This window comes from Gossypium hirsutum, chromosome A10, assembly GCF_007990345.1.
Source record: "Gossypium hirsutum isolate 1008001.06 chromosome A10, Gossypium_hirsutum_v2.1, whole genome shotgun sequence".
Lineage (NCBI taxonomy): Eukaryota > Viridiplantae > Streptophyta > Magnoliopsida > Malvales > Malvaceae > Gossypium > Gossypium hirsutum.
In genome coordinates this window covers 86,050,127-86,065,987 of record NC_053433.1, presented here as the reverse complement: position 1 = coordinate 86,065,987, position 15,861 = coordinate 86,050,127, and the positions used below count along the sequence as shown (strand labels likewise).

The 15,861-nt window shown below is 30.1% G+C and overlaps 1 protein-coding gene across 2 annotated transcripts; it reads right to left on the bottom strand.

The window, feature by feature from the left end:
• Positions 1-11,854: 11,854 nt before the first annotated feature.
• Positions 11,855-15,258, bottom strand: LOC107896756 (prosaposin). 2 transcript variants are annotated; one of them, XM_016822021.2, is made up of 6 exons: positions 15,110-15,258; positions 14,423-14,533; positions 13,509-13,696; positions 13,142-13,339; positions 12,763-12,822; positions 11,855-12,165 (listed from the first exon to the last, which is right to left on the bottom strand). In XM_016822021.2, the coding sequence occupies exons 1-6, from the start codon at positions 15,120-15,122 to the stop codon at positions 12,034-12,036; spliced, it is 702 nt and encodes a 233-aa protein (XP_016677510.2). In that variant the 5' UTR covers positions 15,123-15,258; the 3' UTR covers positions 11,855-12,033. The 2 variants fall into 2 exon arrangements, with proteins under 2 accessions (XP_016677510.2, XP_016677511.2); XM_016822022.2 differs by having other exon boundaries at positions 14,903-15,120.
• Positions 15,259-15,861: the final 603 nt, after the last annotated feature.

The following is a 15,861-nucleotide window of genomic DNA, read 5'->3' as shown; positions in this document are numbered from 1 at the left end:
CCTGACGCACTCTATTCTCTTCCGTTTTAAGCTCAAATTTTCTGCATCTTTAAGGTTTGTCTCGAAACATTTTTAAATAGTTGAATGATTTTCGCTCTATTTCAATCTCTCTGTTTTTACTGTTTAAATGCATGATGGTTGTTTTTTTGAAACATTTTTCATCTTTAAACACTCTGTTTTTTCTTCTCCACTTGCATGTTTGCTGTTGTAGAATAGGGCACAATCATTATCATACTAAGAATAATAGAAATAGCTTCTATGCAAAATTTGAGTGGCGTTCATTTAAACTTTAATGTCTATGTTACTTTGGTTAATTTTTTAAAATGAAAGAATTCTTAACTTGTTTGACTGCAGATGCCCTAAAGTTTTGTTTTAGATAAGGATATCCCATTTTTTTGAAGTGAAGGTTGGTTTGCTGGTATCTTCTAGTGAAGTCATTTCTAGCTTTTTCTTCTTAGTGATGTGAATTAAACATCTAGACACATTTTACTTAGATATTTATACCTAAGTCCTAATTTAGGCGACATCTACTAGTTATCTTCTTAATAAGATGTTTGAAGACATTAATTAATGAAATGCTAGGCATTTGCAGTTGTAGCATCAGTAGCTCAGTTAGGAGTCTTTTGTGACCTTAAATTCGACTTGTGTTTTTCCATCTTTTGACAATCAGTTAACAATCGGTTTTGGGTGCTTAGCATAATATCAAAGCTTGGGGTTGGACATACATTGCCTTGTATATTCTTTGTTGATTTATGGTTATAGTCTACTTGTTTTGCCATTGATTCAATTGGAATTTGGCCTACATATATAAATGGTGTCTTTAGGCCAGTTTCATTTGGGTGTTGTTGTGGACTTATATTCAAATTGGAGTTGTTTTCTATTGTCTTTGTAATACCCCGAAAATTTTTACAGTAAAATATTATCCGTGATATAGTAAAATAAGGAAATAAAGTGACAAAAAGGGAATTTTTGAGTTATGTCAATATTGGGAAGTATATTATGATATATTAATTCAAGAAAGGACTAAATTGCAAAGATGAGAAAAGTCTTGTTGCACAAGAGTAAATACTTAAAATTTAAGGCGTTGAAGTGTAAATATAAAAAAGTTGAAGGACTAATGGTGCAAATATTTTAAGGGTGGAATGATCTAGAAACCAAAAAAAATTGATGAATTAGGACCAAATTGAATAGGTGAAAATTTATGAGGGACTAAATCGTAATTTTACCAAATTAAGTGATGACTCAAGGATGGAATTCTAAAAGATCATGAAGGGCAAAATGGTCAATTAGTAAGAGAGAGAATTCTAGAATGTAATGATTATGTTGATGATATTTTAAATTAATTAATTAGATAAATATTATTTTATTAATATTTTTATGAGATGTTTATTATTATTATAATATTATTTATTTAGTATAAAAGGAAGGAAAGATGAAGAATTAACATCACATTTCCTTTCCCATGCAACCAACGTTAGAAGAGAAGGAAAAGAAAGAAATTTTATTTTCTTTACAATTTGGTCCTTCCATAAAAAATTCACCATTTTCACCTAGAAATCAAAAGAATTTCCATAGCTACTAAGAGAGAAAAATGTTAAGGAGACCATGGGGAGTTAGAATATCAAGTTGGATTCAAGAAATAGAAGCTGGAGGAGAGAGAAAATTAAGTTAAAGATTAGTATCAATAGAACAAGGTCCTATGTTCTTGATATGTTAGTGAAGAGAAAATAAGAGAAAGTGATGAGAAATGGTGTAGAAAAAGAAAATAAGGGTGTTATAACATGGTAATTAATATCTTGTACTAAAACAGTTTTGGACAGCAGCAGTAGTCTAATTTTGAAAAAATCATCAAAAATTGTATAAATATAATTATAGGATGAATAAAATATGAAATTAAATATTATTAAGTCTAGTTTCTTATAGAAAAAATGATGTAAGCAATGGAATTGTAAATCATAAGATATGATGAATTTTGTGAGACAAGGTCAGAATGATTTCGGGTTCCCCTGTTACGACTTTATAAAATCATAAAAAAATGGATAGAAATAATTATGGGCTTAAATTTATATTTTTAGAATCCTGAATGATTCTATTTTCAATAGAAACAAACGGTACATCATTCGAATTCTGTACGAGGAGATAATTAATTTTTAGTGAAGAAGGGCCAGAACTGTCAGACAGCAGAACAGGGGTAACTTTAAAGAATAAAATGTACTTATTGGATAAACCAAAAATCCTGAAAATTTTATGGTAAGAATATATATGAGTCTAGTTTTAGGGAAAATTATTGGATCTTAATTTGGAGTTCTATATCTCCAGATATAAATAATTTAGTGACTATGATGCAGATAGACAGCTTGAATATTCATAAAAGTAAATAATAAAAATTATGGATAATGTTACTTACAAGTGTGTTATCTACATTAAGGATGTGGAATGGAGAGGAGGAGGAGGAAAAATATGTATGAATATTCATCTAGCATGGCTAATTTGTATATTTTAGGCTCAGGGACTAAATTGAATAAAAGTAAAACTTTATGGGCAATTTTGTAAAAATGTCAGAAATAACCAAATTGCATGAAATGGATTATTTTATTATTTTAATTACAAAATTGAATGAAATTATTAATTTAGTTCAAGATCGGGGGAAAACATGTTTTAGGGATTAAATTGAAAAGTGTTGAAATTATGGAAATTCTGATATTTTATAGAATTCATGAACTGTTATCAATACATATGAGAATAATAGCTGGAAATAAGGATTAAATTGTAAGAATTTTATTTTCCCTGACCCTAAGGATGAAATCATCATTAATTAAAAGTTTAGGGGCAAAATGGTAATTTTTCCTAGAGCATTAATTAAATGCATTAGAATATGAAATGAATGAAAATGATGATCAAATTTATTTATAAAGATCCGGACGACTCAAATATGAGACTTGATGGTAGAAAAGAAAAGATATCGGATTAATGAAATTATAAACACAAACAAGCAATGAGGTAAGTTCGTGTAACTTGAATTATATTCTTAAATGCTTGAAATGTATGTTATTGATGTGAAAATAATTTGAATGTTCATTGTATGAAAATTGATGGAACATTGATATATTTGATAAAAAAGGGAAGAAATCCCGGTTGAATAAAAGGAAATTTCGATAAATCTCTGAAAAGAAATTGACGGTAAAAAGGATTTAACCCGGACGGGTGATCCTATCCTGATATAGGCCTCTCGAAGAATACGTGTAAATGGATTTATCCCGGACGGGTAATCCAAATTAGGGTCTGAATTTAGTCTGGACTGCTAATTCAGATCTAAGCTCATTAGAGTAATTGTCGTTGCAGGGGATTTAGCCTGGACTGGTAATCCCGACAATACTCTATGAGTTTATATTACAGGGGATTTATCCTGGACTGGTAAACCCACTATAAGGATTAGGTTCGCGGGAGTGTGCTCTCTGATATGAAATGTGTAAGACCATGGTTGAAAGATAACATGGCAACCTGATATGAAATGTGTAAGACCATGGTTGAAAGATACCATGGCAACCTGATATGAAATGAATAGGACCATGGTTGAGAGATACCATGGCAACATGACGGGAAATGAATAAGACCATGGTTGACCATGGTTGAAAGATACCATGGCAACATGACGGGAAATGAATAAGACCATGGTTGAAAGATACCATGGCAGCGTGACATGAAATGAATAAGACCATGGTTGAAAGATACCATGGCAACATGACAGAAAATGAGTAAGACCATAGTTGAAAGACACTATGGCATCATGTCAAAGATAAATAAGACCGTGGATGGGAGACGCGATGACATCTATTGAACAATTGATATTCAGGTAATATGTATCAGATGACTAATGATTATATGAAATAGTTGTGTGAAATGTTTATAAGAACTGGTCATATGGAAATATATGTACAAAATAGTTGTATGAAATAATTATGAAGATAGATAAACAAAATAAGAATAAGTACATGGAATATAATTTATGTTAAGTTTGATATAAACTTTACCGGAATAAATATACATAAAATATATGGAAATGATGGTTCATGAAATATTGATATAATGAAAAGATTGATATATACTTATGAAGAAACGGTAAGAGAATGATATGTTTCATGACATGCACATCTATGATTATCTTTGATATGTTAATACAAGGAAATTATGTAAGTAAAGACAATTATTAAACTCAAGTGTAACATGTCGAGAAAATAAGTATATAAATGTTGAATTTATATGAAATATATGCAAGTATACTACAATGATATTGTTTGACGCTTAGACAAGTGTCAAGCTATTAATTGAATGGTAACATGTTTAATTATAAGAAGTATTGAAATGGTAAGTACTTAGATGAAAATAAAATTTAAGATTTTGCAAAATTTTTTATGATCCTGATTTAATTCTGGTTGGTTTTTATGTATGTTTGGGGCTTCGAGGGCCCAATAGAGAGACGTTATGATTATTTTCAAAATATGAATAATAAATGACTCAGAATTATCTGAAAATATTCAGTAAACTCCGGTAATGCCTCGTACCTATTCCTGCAATGGATACGGGTAGGGGGTGTTACAATCTTATTGGTTTAAGGATGGAGGCTTTACAAGCTATCACATGCATGTTGAATGCAACTATGAAAGAGGATTATTTGGCTTAAGTAGCATAGGATTAAAACGTCAATATGTGTGTGTATAGTTGATTTCCAGTTCTGCATGTTTGTTTCTGTTTGCCAGTTGCTTGAGCCAAGGATTATAGGTTGAGAATATGCGTAGTCTTTGGACTTTTAATGGGCCTGGAGAAAAAACTTTGAATTGGAAGGGTTCATAGGTGTATAAATTGCAACTCTTGAAGTTTTCCTACTTGTTATTGAAGTTTGTGATATCATTTTTCTTGCCACTGTAACGTAAGAACCCATTTAGAAATTATAAACTCCAAAGAGTGTCAGCTTTTTTTAATTCATTTTTTTATTTTTGTTGCATCTAGGGAGATGTGGATAGGTTTGGTATACCTAGAAAATTTTGTAATAAAAGCATCAGTTTGTTTTTAGTTAGATACTAATGATAATTTCCACCATATAGACTTTAGTCTTAAATAAATGCAAGCCTTTAAGTGCTGCTTGCCACAACATCATTCTTTGGTCACCCTCTACTGTTAAAATGATTTTTTATTAATATGGAAAAACTAATCTTTTCTTATATCATTAATAAATTTAATCTTTCATTAGATAAATCAATTATTGGTCATGGTTAGTGATTGCAACAAATGTTTACTTGCAAATGAGTGATCCAAAGCTAAATGGTTCAACTAAAAGTTTACAAAATTCTTCACCAAGTACAGATGATCAAACAACAACCAAAGAAAATGTTCAAAAAAAGATTACTCTAAGGGCAGCTTGTTGGAACCATTTCACCAAATTTGTGATTGAAGAGGGGGATAAGAGAGTAAAGTGCAATGCTTGTGATGTTACTTACACCATGGAATCCACTTTGGGTTCTACAACGAATTTGAATAACCATTTGAAAACATGTCTAAAAAGATCTCGAGGTAATACTTCTGACCCGAAGCAATCAGAAATAGCATTTGTGAAGGTTAGCTAAGAAACAACAGATTTATCAACTTGGGTGTTTGATAAAGATGTTAGAAAGGCATTGGTTCATATGATAATTGTGGATGAATTGCCTTTTAAAATTGTAGAGGCAGAGGGTTTCAAATACTTTCTTTCTATAGCATGCCCACGGTTTAGTCTACCATCTCGTTGGACAATTAGAATGGATTGTCTTGATTTATTTAACTCCATGAAGAGTGTAATGAAGAATTTTTTTGAAAAAGATATAAGTAGAGTTTGTTTGACGACAGACACTTGGACTTCATTGTAGAGGATATATTACATAGTTTTAACAACACATTAGGTGGATAATGATTGAAGGTTGCAAAAAAAGATTATAAATTTTTGCCCAATATCTGCTCAGAGGTGAAAGCATGGTCAAACCCTTGAAAAATGTCTTCGAGATTGGGGGATTGAGAGGGTCTTCATTATTATGGTTGATAATACATCCGCCAATAGTGTTTCCATTGAATATTTGAGAAAGAAATTGAATCATCGAAATGCTTCTATTGCAAATGGAAAACTTATGCATATGAGATGTGCTGCACACATTCTTAATCTCATTGTGCAATATGGTATTAAGGGTGCTTCTGTGCATGTGGATCGAGTTAGAGGTGCTGTGATCTATATAAGTGTATCACCATCGAGGTTGACACAATTCAACCAACGGGTAAAAAAAGAAACGATAGATCGTAAGGCTCAATTGTGTTTAGATGTTCCTACTAGATGGAACTCAACATATATGATGTTAAAGGTAGCAAAAAAAAATGAGTGTGTATTTGAATCATATGTACGTGATGATCATAATTTTTTCTTGACCTTACTGCTAGAGATGGAGTTCCTACATTTGATGATTGGAAAATTTTTCTAAAAGTTATAAAAGTATTAGAGCCTTTTTATTACATTAAAGGTGTCTGGATCTTTGCATGTTACCTCTCATTCACTTTTTGAAGTATTGACAGATGTGCATTGTCTTTTTGATAGGTGGCAAGAATGTGGAGATCTAGACATAATTTCTATGACTTCCAAAATGGGAGATAAGTATAATAAGTATTGGGGTGAAAGAAACAAGATCAACATGCTAGTTTACTTGGCAGTCATCTTTGATCCGCGATGTAAAATGAGTTTTTTGGACTTTGGGATCAACTTACTTTTTCCTAATGCTGCTAATAACATTATGAAAATGATTGATAAAGAATTGCATTGCTTGTTTAATGAGCATTCTTCTAATGCTGGGAGAATTCAATTGTTTGAAGGTAGATCTAGTTCTTCAACAAAGTCTTTGCAGTTCAATGGAATTAGATCAATTAGAAATGAAAACGGGTTTGACCAAGCAAAAATACCTTAAGAAGAAGAAACAAGTTGTATTAGAAAGCAAATTTGAGTTGGACAGATATTTGGGTGAGGATGAAGAAGTAAACAATTCAAGTTCATTTGATTTATTATTGTGGTGGAAAATGAACAGTCCTAGATTCCCTATTCTTACACAAATGGCTTGAGATATTCTTGCTATTCCTATCTCAACAGTTGCCTTGGAAAGTGCATTTAGCACATGTAGATGTGTTCTTGATAGTTTTAGAAGTTCTCTAACTCCTTTCATGGTCGAGGCTTTGGTTTGCACACAAGATTGGCTTCAGAAATCTAATGATGCCATCAATCTTAAAGATTATGTTGATGAACTTCAAACCATGGAAGATGGTAATATATAAACTTTAATTTATAAAATAAACTTTTGTGTTATTTATATTAGTAAGCATTCCTATAATTTAACTAACACTTTTGTTTTGAAATTTTCTAGACTTATCCAAAATACCTAAAGATCAAGAAGGTAATATACTTAGCATTAATTTATGAAGTTAAATGTTTATTTAATTTATTTTTGCAAACATTTTTTATCATTTAACGAACTCATTCAATACTTTTCCTAGATGTTTCAAGATTATCAACTGTTTTTGAAGCACAAAAAGAAACTTAAACTATTCTATAATAGTTTTTGAACTGATGTGTTATTGTTATAGTTTGATGTGTTATTGTTGCTAGTTTATTGGACTTTTGTTGCGTTCTTTTTTTTTTGGACTAGTGTAAGTTTCTGTTGTATTTTGGACTTTTGCTTATGTTTTTTTATTATAATCTTGTTGTATTGTTTTTGTTGTTTATTTGGGTTGATGTTGTGTTGGTTTTATTTATTCACTTATTTACTTAAATTTTTTGTTGTATGATCATGTTTAAAAAATTTAAAGAAAAGAAAATTATTTTTTTTGAAAAATAACATAAAAATAAACAACACTAAAGTCATTTTTTTAAAATTTAACTCGAACAAATATATTCGATTTGATTCGATTCGAATTCCATCTCACTCGACTTGATTCAAGAAATTTTCAAATTGAGTTAGGATGATAAAATAAGATTCAAAAACTTGATTAACTCAAAAAATTTTGATTTGATTCGATCGAATGCTCACCCCTAGGCATGACAACAGAAGTGTTGTTAATTGCACATCAATACTACATTGATAGTTACAACATTTGACTTAAAATTTTCTAATTTTACAATTGCTTTTTCATTATGGATTTGATGTTGCATAGTAAGTGGTGCATACGGGGTGCTAAGGGGGGGTTAAGGTAGTGGTATGGAGGAATAGAAGGAGTAACGAGAGTCGATAGTTGAGGTCAGTGTACATAGCAAGAGTGAGAGGAGAGGAGTTGTGACATCCTTTTTCTGCAAGATGGGTTAGCCTACGAAAAGATTTTTCTTATTTTTCTCTTCTTCTCTTTTAGGTTAATATGGTGAAGAAGAAGAAATTTGAGAAATTTTTGTATGTCTGGTCCTTTGATTTTTATCTAAAGAAGATATGGACATTTTAATTGTCTTGAATGAAATCAAAAGAGATGAAGAGGAAAGTTTGTGTATGTTTTTCAGGTTTTGGGTTTTTGCGATTGAACAAATATAAGAAGATGAAAACAGAGATGACACATGGAGAACATGAGCACGTGGCGGAATCTCATTAGGCAAAAGCGTCGTGTCAACAAAAGATGACACCGTTAAGGTTGACGCACTTTGGTAAACGGAAATAAAGTACATGGGCCTTATTGGACATTTTGAAAGTTTAGGGGTCACGTTAAAACAAGCTCAAAGTACAGGGGCTTATGGTGTCATTATCCCAATTTTAAAATTTGAATAGTAGAGAAATTGAATTCGTAAAAATAATAGTACAAGGACTAAATTCCAAATTTAGGAAGTGTATAAGAACTTATGACATATTTTAACCTCTTTTAAATCCCATTTGTGGAGGATGACACTTTATAGTTTTTTAACACATGAAATTTAAAAAATATATATTAAAAAATCTATGTATTTAGTGTATCAAATAATTATTATTTTTTAAAATTTTTAATTTCCAACTTGATTAAGGCTCCCTTCTTCATTGTGTTTAAGAAGCCAAAAGTGCTTTTCCATCACAAGAACAATGGAAAACACCTAACTTTTGAGGCCAAAACTGCAGTAGAAAAGGCAAAAGCTAAGATTTAAGTATTTTTGACTTTTGCGTTTGAAAGTAAAAATTAGGGTTTTTTATCCAAATAATATAAAATAATTAAAAAAATACTAAAATGGGATAAATGCAATAATATTTTCGAATCTAGGCAAGAGCTACAGTGAAAAACCAATGTCACCTGACCAATCGATGGCACCCTTCTTCCCAGCCACCAATCACATCAGCTTTAAAAAAACATAATTTTTTTATGGGTGCCGCTTGGTCAATTGGCAGCACCAGTATTGTACTAACCTCTTGCTGCTATTCTTTCATCACCAAAAAGGAAAAATAATGGTTTTGGTCTTTCCATTATGTTTGAATTTAAAATTTAGTCCTTTAGTGTAATTTGGTAGTCAAAATAGGAAACACTGTTAATTATTCCAATTTTATAACATAGATTTTAATTTTCTTTTTTATTGACATGATGAGTTTGAGGTTTGAATTGATTAATTACATCATAAGCATAGAAGGACTAAATTACTTCAAATTGAAGTTTAAAGACCAAATATTAAATTGAAGGACTAAACAATCATTTAACCTAAAAGAAAATGTAGGTTTCAGTTATGGAAACTCGTCACGTCAACATAAAAAAAAATTAAGAATCTAAGTTATAAAATTGGAATAATTAACAGTGTTACCCATTTCCACTACCAAATTACATTAAAGGACTAAATTTTAAATTCAAACATAATAGAAAGACCAAAACCATTATTTTTCTTTTCTAGTGATGATAGAATAGCAGCAATAGGTTAGTACAATACCATACATAAAAAAATATTTCTTTTTAAAAGCTGATGTGGCCGGTGGTTAGGGAGAGGGCTATCATCGATTGGTTAGGCGGCACTGATTTTTTACTATAGCTATTGCTTAGATTCGAAAATATTAACGCCTTTATCCCATTTCAATATTTATTTAATTATTTTATATTATTTGGATATAAAACCTTAAAAATTATCAAAATACTCTTATTTATATTAACAATTAAAAGTTTATAAAAAATTAGATTAATTTATTTTTATGTATCATTATGTTAAATTATTTAAATATAATTTATTATTTTATTTAAATTTTAAAAATATTTTATGTATAATTAATTTTACAAATAATTTGTATTAATTACTTAAAAAGTAATTAAAATTTATACTTCATGTAGCATTATTTAAACACATAATATTTGTTACACTGCAAGTAGAGTTTTTAGACTCCACAAGTAATGTTAAGGGTTGACAAATATTCTACAGGAGTATAGTAAAATATTAAAAGATAAATATTTAAAAAATTAAGACAATGTTGCTTGTGGAATAAAAAAAAAGTACATTGTTAATGTACAAAATATCAATTCCATATTAAATTATTTAAATATAATATAATGTAACTAATTTTTAACTTTCCATTATTATGTAAAAAAAAAGAAGAAGATATTTTAACCTTCAACCATAATTTTTTACAGTAATGTAGAATATTAAAAATTAATAAATTGTATTTTTCAGAACACTTTTTTATCACACTTTCAAAATTACTTTTGAAAAATACTTTTTAACTGCAACAATAATAAAGAATTAATTTTAACTGCAAAATTGAAATAAAAATATTATTTAAGAAAAATAAAAATAAAAAATAAATTATTCAAAATTAAAAATGTAATTTTACTATTATATTAATTTTACGGTGAAGTTGCTGGTTGCCTTCGGCGCTAATTAAGTGTTAAAATGGATTAAGCGAATTAATTAGGGTTCTTATTGTTACATGCAATTTTGAGGCCACATTTTGTAAGTAAATAAGACTAGCACGTCTCAATACAATATAACCTACCCTGATTCCAAGTTTCATTCTCATTTCATGAGTTACCATTTGGGCAATAATACATAAATACAGATACGTAAACAACATAAAATTCGAAGTAAGGGTGGGCATTCAATCGAATCGAATAAAAAAATTTTTAAGTTAATCAAATTGATAATTCTTATTTCATTATTCTACTTGATTTGAATTTTTTTTCGAATCGAGTCGAGTGAAATTGTTCGATTTAAATTAAAAAAATTAAACATATCAAATTAAAATTTTATTACACTATAATTAATTCTAAGTTAAAGCAAATAAATTTGAAACTATATATATTTAAAAACTTTTTAAAAACAGAATAATAAAAAATTATCATTTAGGTCCAAAAATTATCATTTTAATTTTTTTTTAAAATTTTTAACTTTTTTTGTATATTCTTTAAACAATTTTTTAAAAAACTTTATAATTTTAAAAAAAAATTTGAAATTTTTATAAATATTTTAATTTTTTTTAATTTTTAAAAATTGTTAAAAAACTTTTTTGTAAGTTATGTTAAAAGAAACCAATTTACTTATTTTCAAAATTGACAGTGATTAAAAAGATATTTATACCAATTTGATATTCAAATTATTTGAACTGTAAAACTCAACTCGATTCAATTAACTCTAAAATCAAATTATTTTTCGAATCGAATCGAATTTTACTCACCCTTAATCTAAAGGCTTCTATTCTCATCATATTCGTGAAAAAGAACTAACATTAATCGAATGACAAAGATACTCCTCTCAAAAACCATGACTCTTCATCTTTGTAAGGAACCAAACTTGATGAGATTCACTTTATCATCAAGGGCCATAAAAGTTAAAACTTAAGCATTGCTGGGTGAAGAAAAAAACTTGAACATAGTTAGATGACTTATTATGTTACTAGCAGATATTTGGATAACTAGGAGAAGCAATCGAATTCGAGCATTTCATATCTTACAATCAGTTCAATGTTTATACTTCTTATGCATTGCACAACTGCACATCAGTGAGCAATATAAATACTTATTTTACAAACAGCATTTCCTTGTGGTTTGAGGCTACAATTATGAATCTGCCACCAGTGTTTGCTTCGCACCATTACAGGCATGGAGTATGGTGCAAACATCAGTTGTTTCCAGAAAATTCTCTGTATTCGCAAGGATCAGAGGCCCGTACTCGAAAACTAGGCTTTTACACTGACATGAAGAACACACGATGGCAGATAAGGGTCACACGATGCTCACAGTAAGAGGGTGAAAACAAAACCAATAAACAGGCAGGAGAGCAATCAAGTGAGGAAAATTTCATAATTGTTAATCTGCCCTTTAAATGCAATAACTTGAATCAAAAGGATGGTTATTCTACATATGAAGATTTTACAGATGCATATAAAATTGCTGTCAAGAGCACTAGTAAGTTCTTGGTAAAAGTACCATGAAGGCCCTTGTACTAGGAGTTAGATTGCATTTTACCCCATTTACTAAAAAACTAGGAAAATTAGTCCCTATATATTAGATTAAAGAGCAAACTAATCCTTTTTGTTCATCCATATTTACTGTTAAAAACCGGTACAGTTACACGTGGAGTGTCATGTGCACCTCATTCTAACATACAGTGATCAATTTTTAACCGTAGAAATGACAGGAATTTTTAACAGAAGGATTAGTTTTCTCTTAGATCTAACTAAAGGGACTAATTTGTTCATTTTTTGGGTAGTGGGAACAAAATGCAATCTAACTTCTAATATAAGGGCCTTCATGATACTTTTACCTAAGTTCTTCAAATACACTAACCTTTTTCACGTAGTTCTGCACTGAATCACAACCCTTCAAAAGGAGCTCAATTATCTCCAGCTGGAATCAAGGCAGAAAAGGTGTAACAAATTAGCAATGTTGCTATCTGTTATATTTCAAAAAGTATATAGTTGTAATAATCCACAAGATCCTCCTTTAGCAATAGGCATATCGTATCAAACAAAAGGAAATACCACAGCGGAGTAGCAATACATCACCTCTCACTAACAAACTGATAGCACATACATTATATGTCAACGAGGAAGTCTATATTTTAGCAAAGCAACTCAAAAGTACAGGTATCAAGGATATCCAATTATTCGTAAGATAAAAACTTGAAGAGACATGTAGTTTTAAAAAAGATAAGAGTAATGCAAACCTGTGTATCAGGATCTTTCAATTTGGTTAGTACTTCTGAAACAGCATGGTGGCACACCCCACAGCAATCTTCACGGATTTGTGTAGAGATAAGTGCAAATTTCTGACATAGATTGACCTCTTTACACAAAACTTCAGGTTGTATCAAAGAGATTTCCACAAAGAAGAGAGGAACATAGTAGTCCACCAGTGTGATGCACTAGGCAGAACAGGTCAGATGGAGATTTAGTATTTTGCACTTAGAAAGAGGACATAAAGAAGATCATTTTGTTTTTGTTTTTTTTTCTTTCTTTTAAAGATAGCCACAAACATCAAGTTGACTTGAATATTCAATAAGCCACCACCATTTAACTGAGCTAGACAAGTACCTGCTGCTCAAAAGAAGGAATACGAGAGCAACTCTTGTGAAGCACCTCAACTATCTCAGTCTGGGTCTTGTTTTGTGAAAGGAAATTAATTGCCTCAGTAGCAAATTCCTCACACAATGTGCACACATTGTCCTTCCAAACAATGTTTTCTACTACTTCCTCATCTTGCCCCTGGTTTGTCTGCACAACTGAACCAGGATTCTGTTTGATTACACTTGATTGTTTTCTCACTTCCATTGTACAATCTCAAGTTAAAAAGTTATACAGTTTGCAAATCTATTTCTTATTGGAGAAAGGCATGTATCTGCACATCTTCAATGAGCAATCATTTAGGGATCTCATTAACATCAGTAAACACTTCTAGGCAAAAGTATCAAAATTTCAAGCGTCTGTTAAATATAGATAGTAACTCATGATGCAATAAGCAAGGGATATATCGACCTGAATTTTTGGCAATAAGTGATCTAAGCTCAGCCCAAGATGATCTTGAAAGGCCAAAAATAAAAATGTTCAGAACCTATAAAAGCCGGTCTATAACCAAATCCCAAACTTATCCCAGGACCTCCAATTGCAAGCCCTATCTCAAATTTCCAACATAGTTCAAAATTTAGCTGGTAATTATTAATAGTTAATTTAATTCACACATTTTCACAAGCAAGTAAACTTAAGGGACCTTGGAACATATTCACCAATAAATTTAGTTCAACCATCATTAAGCTGCAACTTCATCTGAATATGGATTATTAAACCATTAAGGGAGTAACGTTCTGCATCATCTTTCAGGTATTATTACAATTAAACAAGCGAACTTAAGAAGCCTCTCTTAGGACTGGGAAAAGGAAAAGAGAATCTTGTAGATACCGTAAAGAGACGATAACATCAACAATGATTACCAAAACTCTTAACAGAATTACCTGATGCACCAGAGAGTACTACCGGAGCGGCTTCTAGTTGTCTAGCATCGCAAACCCAGCTTGCACCCAATACAAAGAGGAATAAGAGCCCAAGTCTCACATCCATAATGCCTGGAGTTATTCATTAAATAGCATGAGAATCACATAATTCAAACAAATAGTACTTGATGAAAAAGTAAATGTCTTTTACATGAACATATCCAAAGGTAAAAGATCCTATGACAACAATAGACAAAATTTTAAACTAATACACATATCACCTGAAAGGTGCGACCATAGTCTGAAAAGTGATAGAACCCAATACAAACAATAATATTATCCTTAATTACTAGCTATATCTCAAATTTCACCTATCAGTTAACTTTTTGACTGGGCTTCATACAACCCAGATACCAAAAGACCGGTAGTAGCTCCAGAATAAGCGAAAGTATAGCAGCAGCAACAATTCAAAAGCAGATTATTCCAAAACCCAATACTTACAACAATTCATATTCTTTGTGTTTCAATACTTGAAACTAAACCACAACATGTAGGATGAAAGAGAAACCAAAGCTTTCAAGTTTCAACAAAGAAGTACTATAAGAAAATCCCATCAAAGATTTTGCACAAAATTAAACAATGGAGAGGAAAAACAGATAAGATATAATGAAAATAGAAACAAAAAAGGATGGAAGAGAAGAGTTGTACCTTTGGAAAGCATAGTCAGCGCCAGAGGGAGATATTATTATTAATTCCCTGTGAGTGTCGGATTGGGCAAAGGCGTGGAATTGTCGTTGGCGCTGCCCCTTTTAAACTCATCTACCATCTCACCATTATCACCATATTTATTTGTAAATTTTTGGTTAAAATATGCTACAAATTACTATCTTCTTTCTATTATTAGAACTTAATATTTTTTTTCAGTTATTTAAACTTCTTTATCCTTTGAATTTTAAAATTTAAATTTAATTATTAATAGCATTAAATATTTTTTAAAGTTGACGTGTAACATTTTAAAATGAAAAAGATATTCATAAATGTCGTAATCAATTTGAATTGAATATAATAATTTTAAAGGTTCAATTTTAACGAATTAATTTAACTTAGCATAGAAGATTTAATTCCAAGTTATCAAAAGAAATTTGAGTTTTTTATATAATTATTAAATATAGACTATTTGAATAAAGATAATTCAATAACATAAATTAAAATTTTAAATTTTAGAAAGAGATTAATTTTAATATTATACTAATAAATCGATTGAAACTTCAATATTGAATAAAAATTTACAACTTTCAGGCAAGGGAGTAAGCAAGTATAATTTCAAATTTTTTAAGGCATTATTTTAATTTCTATTGTTTTTTTATTTTAATCCTTAATTTTGTTTTTCTAGATCCATACTTAAAAAAAAGATTTTTTTTGAATGACCAAAATGAAAACAACCAAGAAATTGGCTGGCC

Bases quoted from the DNA above. Each gene is read 5' to 3' on its own strand.
- LOC107896756 (XM_016822021.2), bottom strand. The intron at 13,340-13,508 runs GTACTTGTCTAG...TGTTCTGCCTAG, and splicing joins TTCCTTCTTTTGAGCAGCAG to TGCATCACACTGGTGGACTA. The intron at 12,166-12,762 runs GTTAGTGTATTT...TCTTCATGTCAG, and splicing joins TGCAGAACTACGTGAAAAAG to TGTAAAAGCCTAGTTTTCGA.